Source organism: Ananas comosus, linkage group 5, assembly GCF_001540865.1.
Source record: "Ananas comosus cultivar F153 linkage group 5, ASM154086v1, whole genome shotgun sequence".
NCBI lineage: Eukaryota > Viridiplantae > Streptophyta > Magnoliopsida > Poales > Bromeliaceae > Ananas > Ananas comosus.
Window position 1 is genome coordinate 3687769 of NC_033625.1, and position 8698 is coordinate 3696466.

An 8698-nucleotide genomic window follows, 5' to 3' on the forward strand; every position below is an offset into this window, starting at 1 on the left:
ACACCGCTCGTTTTCTATACAAGAGAGTCTACAGTGGTAAACCTTGCATGCCTATGAAATTTTAAAGTTAAAACTGCGGTAGAATATGCTTTGATTCGTGGAGAATGTTTAACAGTAAACATAGAAAAAATAAAGTAAAATAAAACATAGAACCAAGGGACTTACAATATAGTAGGAGGAGGTTTAAGACTGTTATATTGTGACTGTTCAAAGAGTCAGGGACATGTAGTAGTAACACTTTCACAATCTAACAAACGTATGAAACGCATTGAGGACGAGCTAGGGCAGGGCACAGCATACATAATACACCCATTATTTTCATATAATCCGAAGCTTCGGCTTGTCACACTCCCTTCAAACCTAGTAGTAGTGTATTCAATCTTTCTGCGAGAATTAACTCTATTCTCATGCTTTATTATTAGTTTAGTACCCCCTCAATGGCTCCTACATGTATGCTTCTGGAGAGTTCAACATCGAACTCCAGATAATTGAGGCCCATATTTATTTCCCAATAACCACCCACTAGATAAGGTGACAATCTAAAGCCCCTCTTCCTATTGGACGCCAATCTTAGTTACAGGATAAGGCCACTCAATCTAAGCCACACATGCTCTTTTGATTCTCGGTCTCATGCAAACAACTCAAAATCAGCTGCTTCAAGTTTCGAACCCAAGCAAATCCCATCACGCTCCTCCCCCTTTTCTCTCTCTCAAAAGCTCACTAGCTACCTCTCTAACCTTCTTGCACCACTAGTGTCATTGATCCATGGCAACCATATCCACCATGGCCATGCTCAGGCCTAAGACCTTCACCCTCAACTCACTCCACAATCCTACCTCCGCAAGACCCACCACCACCACCACCACCACAACACTAAAACCCATTAACGTCTCGCTTCCCTCCATCCAAAACAAGAGCATCCTTTCCAACTCGACTGCCAATTGCCCATCCGCCGTCTCCGCCGCCATCGCCGGCGCCGTCTTCTCCACCCTGAGCTCCGCCGACGCCGCCTTCGCCGCGCAGCGGATCGCAGACCTCGCGGAAGGCGGCGACAACCGCGGCCTCGCGCTCCTCATCCCCCTCGTGCCGGCCATCCTCTGGGTGCTCTACAACATCCTGCAGCCGGCGCTCAACCAGCTGGAACGGATGCGCAGCGAGAAAGGATTCGTCGTCGGCCTCGGCCTCGGCCTCGGCGGCGGCTTCGCTGCTGCCGGGCTAGTTTATTCCACGCCGAGCGCTTCGGCGGCTGAGGAGGTTGCGACGATGGCAGCGGCGGCGGCCGAGGGGTCGGGGGATAGCAGGGGGCTGCTGCTGCTGTTCGTGGTGGCGCCGGCAATCGCGTGGGTGCTGTTCAACATTTTGCAGCCGGCGCTCAATCAGCTCAACAGGATGAGGTCCGGGTGATTGATTTGGTTTGGTTGTTGTAGGTGCATGCATGTGATGGATTGGTGGTGGGGTGAGTTATAAGAATGGTGTAATTAATTACTTGTCTGAGTAATGCAAAGTAGTTTTGTTGCATCCAAATTTGTTTGTTTGCAAGTGTATGTATAATATTGTTCAAAAGTAGGAGTTGGTAAAGAACAAAAATTTAACGGAAAGTCTCTGCGGCTAGATTATCAAGTTCGGCATCTTCAAAACAATATGATTGATGAATTTTAAACTAGTCTTATTAATCTCTTTTGTCTAATATTAAAATGATAAAAAGAATTAATGTCCAAATTTCTTTTTTTAGAGTTAGATAGCATGTTACCCGCTATGTTTATTTCATTTAGAAATAAATATAGCTAGAAATATTTATCAACTAGAATTCGAATGTCCAAATTCTTAGACGAGTGAATATAAGTGTTACATCAAAAAAAATTTGGATGCAGAGTGCAGTATGAGCAAATCTGCGTGTATATCAAATCAGGGATTAAATCTTCGATTCCTTTTTTTTAAAAAAAGTTATTGAAAATTTAATTTTTTCACGCTAGTGTTACTACAGTACTATATTTGTAATATTAAAAATTTTAAAAATTATCGAAATTTTTGGATTGGATAAGATCATCCAAAGAGTTGGTTTCACAAATAGCATTTCTCCACTCCAATTGGCTAGGCTTCGATTTGGGCTGTGGGGCATTTATTCGCGGCCTACACAAACGCAAAGATGTTGATTATGCAGACACACAATGTTTCCTCTCTATCTCTTCCCTCCGGAGTTGTTTCTCTCCTGATTTCTTTCTTCTGCAGTTTCCTTTGTGGTTTATACGAGCGCTGATGGATTTCTCAGCTCTTTTATCAGCTTATGAAACTCAAATGGACAGGTCAAGCACATGCGAGGCTATCTCAAAACTCGAAACTTGCACTCCATAAATTCAGTATCAATCGTATCGTAGATTAAGAGATCTTAACTCGTGCAAAAATTTGGGTTTTCGTATCGTACCATGAGAATGACTTGTTGACCTCGGATAATCTATTTACCTGTATCCTACTAAGATTTCCCATTCCACCAACAAAGTATTAGATATCAGCAGCAGCATGAGCAGGTCTCCGCAGTCATTTCGCAAACTCTCTGTTCTCGCCCGCAAGGTGTTTGTGAGAATGCTTAGCTCAAAATCCAATGACCCTGAGGGTTTTACTGACCCCACAAAGAGGCTATGCAAGATCATGCTGTCATACCCGAAATCGGGGCTCGAGCATGCTCTCGACGAGAGCGGTATCCGGGTCTTCCCCGACACGGCGGAGCGAGTCCTCGAGCGCTTCGAGAACGCCGGTATGCTCGCCTACCGCTTCTTCGAGTGGACCCGAAAGCAGCACCCGCACCGCGGATGCTCCCACACCGTCAAATCCTACCACACCGTCATCGCGGCGCTCGCGAAGATCAGACAGTACCGGATCATGTGGGACGTCGTCGCCGCCATGCGCCGCGACGGCCTCCTCAACGTCGAGACCTTCTGCATCGTAATGCGCAAGTATGCTCGTGCGCAGAAGGTCGATGAAGCAATCTACACATTCAATGTCATGGATAAGTATGGAGTTTCGCCAAACTTGGCCGCATTTAATAGCCTGCTCGGCGCATTCTGCAAGTCGAAGAACGTGCGGAAGGCGCAGGAGGTGTTTGGCGAAATGTTCGAAAGGTTCGAACCCGACGCAAAGACTTACAGCATATTGCTCGAGGGGTGGGGGCGGGCTCCGAATTTGCCCAAGATGCGGGAAGTTTACCGGGAAATGATCGACAGAGGGTGCGAGCCGGATATCGTCACATACGGGATCATGGTCGATGCCCTTTGTAAAGCCGGTCGGGTGGAAGAGGCGGTTGATCTCGTTCATGACATGGGGTTCAGAGGTTGCCCGCCTACCTCTTTTATCTATAGCGTCTTGGTTCATACTTACGGCGTCGAGAAGAGGATAGAGGATGCAGTTGCCACATTCTTGGAGATGGAGAGGAATGGGATTAAGCCGGATGTCGCTGTGTATAATGCGCTGATCACCGCTTTTTGTAAAGTAAACAGGTTTCAGAATGCCTTTAGGGTCATAGAGGATATGGAGAGTAAAGGAATTAGTCCCAATTCAAGAACCTGCAACATCATTCTGAACAGCTTGATAAGCATTGAGGAATACGACGAGGCATATAAGGTTTTCCGACGAATGATCAAGCGCTGCGAACCGGACTCTGATACGTATACAATGATGATAAAAATGTTCTGCGAAAGTGATAGATTAGAGATGGCTTTGAAAGTGTGGAAGTACATGGGAAAGAAACAGTTTGTCCCGACCATGCATACGTTCTCTGTTCTGATCAACGGGCTCTGCGAGAAGGGCGAAGTGAGCCGAGCTTGTGTTTTGCTAGAAGATATGGTCGAAAAGGGAATTAGGCCTCCTGGTTCGACGTTCGGGAAGCTGAGGCAGTTGCTTCTGAAAGAAGGGAGAGAAGATGTGCTCGAGTTTCTTGTCGAGAAAATGAAGAATCTGATAGAAGAACCCTTATGGGATTGATCCTGGATTGGTGGATGGTCATACTAAGTTATACTGCAAAGTTTTATAGCTTATGAAGCAGAACTCGAAATGCGAAGATGAATGCATTGCTCCAGAAGATCTTCAGCTGATACTTTCTGAATCCTGAACTATCTTTATGGTCTTCTCACTAATCCATCCATATGTGCTGATTCTTTCTGCATCCTAAACTATCTTTATGGTCTTGTAGCTAATCCATACCTACATGCGACGTGATCGGAGCAACAACTGTATCCTTGTATGAAGTACAAAATATTGAATTGAACCCAAAATCCATGGTCTGTTCTTCATCTCTGGTATCCATATTCTAGTTGCTTTACATTTTTTTTTTTTGCCCAGTATAATCAACCAATCAGATCTTGACTGAAATCCTACTTTTAATAGGAAGCGCATCTAAATTTGATCATTAGTTTAATATTATATGGCAATAGTTTTGACTTTGGACGGTGTCGAATAGGTTTTGAAGTCATTCCACTTACGAGGTCACTAGGGGTGGCAATCCAGCTCGCTGATTATAAGCCAGCAGCTCGTGTTCGGTTCGAAATGAGTTCGAGATTGAATCACACGTTTAATAAACGAGCCGAATACGAGCTGGGGCTAGCTCGCTCGTGTTCGACTCAATAACAACTCGAATACATATATTTTATATTTATATAATTTATTTAATTTATATTTTTATATATTAATAAATAATTATATATAATATATATTTTTATTATTTAATTTTTAGCAAAATAAAAATATAAATACGAGTTTAATTATAAAAAGACTCATTTATATGTAAAGTTTCAACTATTAAATCAAAATCTAATGGATAAGATTTTATAAATTTATTTTTNAACATAAAGCCCAACTTAATTATAAACAGATTCATTTATATATAAAGTTTCCACTATTAAGTCAGAGTCTAATGGATAATTTCATAAATTTATTTTCTACATTTATCCTTTCTAATTTTCTATCTTGTTGTTTGTGAGACATAACGAGTCGAACACGAGCTAAATTTTTCGGTTCGATACTTTAACGAGCCAGCTCTTGTTCGACTCAGTTATTAAACGAACCGAACACGACCCGGCCCTAGCTCGCTCGTGTTCGACTCGTTTACACCCCTAGAGGTCATTGAGAAGTAATGTGAAAGCACCGTGATAGATGACACGATAATAATTAAAATGCTATATTATTTTTATAAATAATTTATAATATTTAGCTAACTAGATTGAATAATGAGACTAGATTATAATAAGTTAAAAATAATAGAGTAAAAAATTATAATAAATAAAAGTTTGAGATCATAAGTATTAATTTGACTTTTTAAGAGTAACAATTTATAATTTGCAATGCGTTGCTAATGCTGTAGCCTGCAGGTCAACATCAGGTCAAACCTTAGTGATGACTATGTATTTGTATGTGAACATTCATCCTCCACTAACAATATCAGATCAGGTAAAATATTTTTTTTAAAAAAGTTTATAAAAGATCAAGATCCAATCACAGCCCGAGTCCGTTTCCAACCACCACATTCCCAACCACCCTTGCCTGGAAATCGACAGTAGTTCACGTGCCTGCACCTAATCCAATCCAATTGCTATTGCGGTGGTGGCAAAATAACGCATCAGGATCAGAGTAATTGTGTACTCTTGTTCCTTTCCGAAACTCAACGCTTGCTGTTCATTTCTCCTCCTGTCCTGCATGGCGAGAAATTATTGCCTGCACCTGGTGCGAGTAATGATAGACATACACCCCTTTTAGGTTGGGGTGTGCCGGTGTGCAGATAAAAAGTAGAAAAGAAAAATAATCGCTTAATAAATGATAACAATAAATAAAGTATTACATAAGATGAATGTTTTGCCAAATGTTTTTCTTTTTTTGACTTACTCATCTGACGGCCCATTCAAAAGTAAATTACATCTTTATTATTTCTTTAGTTGATTATTAGATTAGCGTCTATTACTAAGCTCCATTACATAATTGGAATAGATGGGATTTATTAAGTCTGCTCTAATTTTATTAGCAAATAGCATTTGTCAAGAGTGATATTAATGAAGCTGTATTTTGTAAGGGCAAATTAAATTTGCTAAATCGGTATGCATTTACTGCTCATTATAAGTAGAAACCGAATCCAATGAATTTTTTTGGTCCAATTTTTTTTTGAAAAAATTAGATAGCATGCTATTCATTTCATTTATTTTATTTAAAAATAAATTTATAAAAAATATAAGTCTGCTCTAATTTTATTAGCAAATAGCATTTGTCAAGAGTGATATTAATGAAGCTGTATTTTGTAAGGGCAAAGTTAATTTGCTAAATCGGTATGCATTTACTGCTCATTATAAGTAGAAACCGAATCCAATGAATTTTTTTGGTCCAATTTTTTTTTGAAAAAATTAGATAGCATGCTATTCATTTCATTTATTTTATTTAAAAATAAATTTATAAAAAATATAAATCAACTAAAATTCGAACTTATTATTTCGGATACCGACCATCAAATTAACATCACCCCACTATTACTGCAGCTTCTGCGGTTCACGGTCCGACGCGGTGCACCGGGTGCACAGCAAAAGCTTTTCCCCATCGCATGCTCTCGAGATAAAAGACGACGGCGAAAAGCCGAAGCCCCCACGTCCCATTCATTCCCACCTTCGCTTTGCGCTTTCCAGTTTCCACCCACCTCACACCAAAAAAGGAAAGCAAAGCAAAGCTAAGCTATTCCCAACGCCTCTCTCTATTTCTCCTCTCCTTCACCCACCCGTTTCCTCTTTTTTTTTTTTTTTTTTTTTTTTTTTTTTTTTTTTTTTTTTTTTGCGAACCCTAATAACCATGCCCGTCGATAATTACACGAAGCCACCTCTCCTCAAACCCTTACTCCTCCTCCTCCCTCTCTCCTTCGTCCTCCTCCTCCTCCTCCTCGTGCATCGCTCCGATCCCTCCTCTCCCCAACCCGGATCCTTCGCATCGTCATCGTCCTCGTCCTCGTCCTCCCATGGGAGCCCTCTCATCCGGATGCGGCGCACGTTCCGGTCGTACGACGAGTACCTGAAGCTGCAGCTCAACAAAACCCTAGACCCGCGCCTGCGCCGCGTGTGGGCGACGCGCGACTGGGAGCGCAAGGTCAACGCCTTCGCCCGCTTCTTCGCCCGGCACGCGGCCCTCGGCCTCCTCTCCAACGCGTCCCGCGCGCTCTGCGTCGGCGCGCGCCTCGGCCAGGAGGTGGCCGCGCTCCGCCGCATCGGCGTCGCCGCCGCGCTCGGCATCGACCTGGCGCCGGCGCCGCCGCTCGTGGCCGAGGGCGACTTCCACGCCCAGCCCTTCGCCGACGCCTCCTTCGACTTCGAGTTCTCCAACGTCTTCGACCACGCCCTCTACCCGGACCGCTTCGCCGCCGAGATCCAGCGCACGCTGCGCCCCGGCGGCGTCGCCGTGCTCCACGTCGCCCTCCACCGCCGCGGCGACAAGTACTCCGCCAACGACATCCTCGGCCTCGACGGCGTCCTCGCCCTCTTCAACCGCTCCCACCTCCTCCGCGTCTCCAAGATCGACGCATTCGGCCTCGACACCGAGCTCATCCTCAGGAAGAACATGAACGATTAATCACCACACAACATTCCTTTCTATTCCTTCCTTTTTTCCTTTTTCCTTTTTCTTTTTTGTTCCCAATAATTGATTTTTTTAGATGATTTTTTCTCTCTCTCTCTCTCTCGCCAAGTGTAGAGGTTTTTGAAATTTTTGGCAAACGTACCGCGGTGGTATTCGAATTATACGGCACGAGAAAAAGCAACGGTGGGTTTTGTTTTTGTTTTTGTTTTTGTTTTTGTTTTTCGATGGTCTCGAGGCACAGGTGGTGTGGGTATAAAAAGGAATCTCGATTTTACTTTGCAGCAAAATGATGCTTTATGCTGTGCACCCTTTCCTTATAAATATTCTCTTTATTAAGAAAGCTGGTTCTGGTGTTAACTCATTGAAAAATTACTGTATCTGCATGTATCTGCAATTCAAAGTGATCGTGATCTTATAAAGTTTTATATTTAAAATTTGTATAATTCTTTAATGCTTGAATGATAAAATGGTAAGATTGTGAGCTAGTATTGTTCTAACTTATTTTTGGTATTAATTACTAATTTGTTGATTTTAGTTCTATTAATTACTGGTTGTATTATCAGAGAGTGGAGGTGGCGTTGGGAACAGAGACTCCCACATGTGACTCCCACATGTGACAATCAGTTTATCGAGTCACAGGAGTCTAAAAGTGTATAATAATATTAGATTTTTTTTTTTAGGATTTAAATATGGGTAGAGAACCCCGTGCATGTTTTGCATAATACTGTTCTTAATAAACAAATTATGTGGTATTTTTGAACTATAGAATATTGCTGGGGATCTAAAAAAATTAATTTTATCTTGTATATATTTGATGTGTTGCTAAATTTTATAGGATAGTTCCCCATTGCATGTATGAATATATTAGACCGAAAGAAAAATGCTACCTGTATATTTATATATAGGTGCGTAAATCCTACACATTCATTTTAGGATTCAAAAAACCCAAATAAATTTTAGTCAAAAGAAAAAAGAATTAGTAAAATTAGAGAAAAAAAATAGAACTTTGAATTAGATGAGATGTAAGATTTAACTTTAATCTAAGAAAGTAGAGTTAGCATTGCTATATTGAGTACGGCGTTAGAATGAGCTGGAGCTGCGGGGGGGG

General features: G+C 42.0%; 3 protein-coding genes across 3 annotated transcripts; all 3 read left to right on the forward strand.

Moving 5' to 3' along the window:
• Positions 622-1524, forward strand: LOC109710136 (photosystem II core complex proteins psbY, chloroplastic). Its single transcript, XM_020232589.1, has one exon. The coding sequence runs from the start codon at positions 766-768 to the stop codon at positions 1402-1404; it is 639 nt and encodes a 212-aa protein (XP_020088178.1). The 5' UTR covers positions 622-765; the 3' UTR covers positions 1405-1524.
• On the forward strand, positions 1734-6756 carry LOC109710133 (pentatricopeptide repeat-containing protein At1g77360, mitochondrial). Its single transcript, XM_020232586.1, has 2 exons — positions 1734-4271; positions 6510-6756. The coding sequence occupies exon 1, from the start codon at positions 2518-2520 to the stop codon at positions 3973-3975; it is 1458 nt and encodes a 485-aa protein (XP_020088175.1). The 5' UTR covers positions 1734-2517; the 3' UTR covers positions 3976-4271; positions 6510-6756.
• LOC109710135 lies at positions 6763-8030 on the forward strand. Its single transcript, XM_020232588.1, has one exon. The coding sequence runs from the start codon at positions 6814-6816 to the stop codon at positions 7582-7584; it is 771 nt and encodes a 256-aa protein (XP_020088177.1). The 5' UTR covers positions 6763-6813; the 3' UTR covers positions 7585-8030.

What these genes read in the sequence shown, in the direction of transcription:
- LOC109710136 (XM_020232589.1), top strand. Translation starts at nt 766, where the DNA reads ATGGCAACCATATCCACCATGGCCATGCTCAGGCCTAAGACCTTCACC.
- LOC109710133 (XM_020232586.1), top strand. Translation starts at nt 2,518, where the DNA reads ATGAGCAGGTCTCCGCAGTCATTTCGCAAACTCTCTGTTCTCGCCCGC.
- LOC109710135 (XM_020232588.1), top strand. Translation starts at nt 6,814, where the DNA reads ATGCCCGTCGATAATTACACGAAGCCACCTCTCCTCAAACCCTTACTC.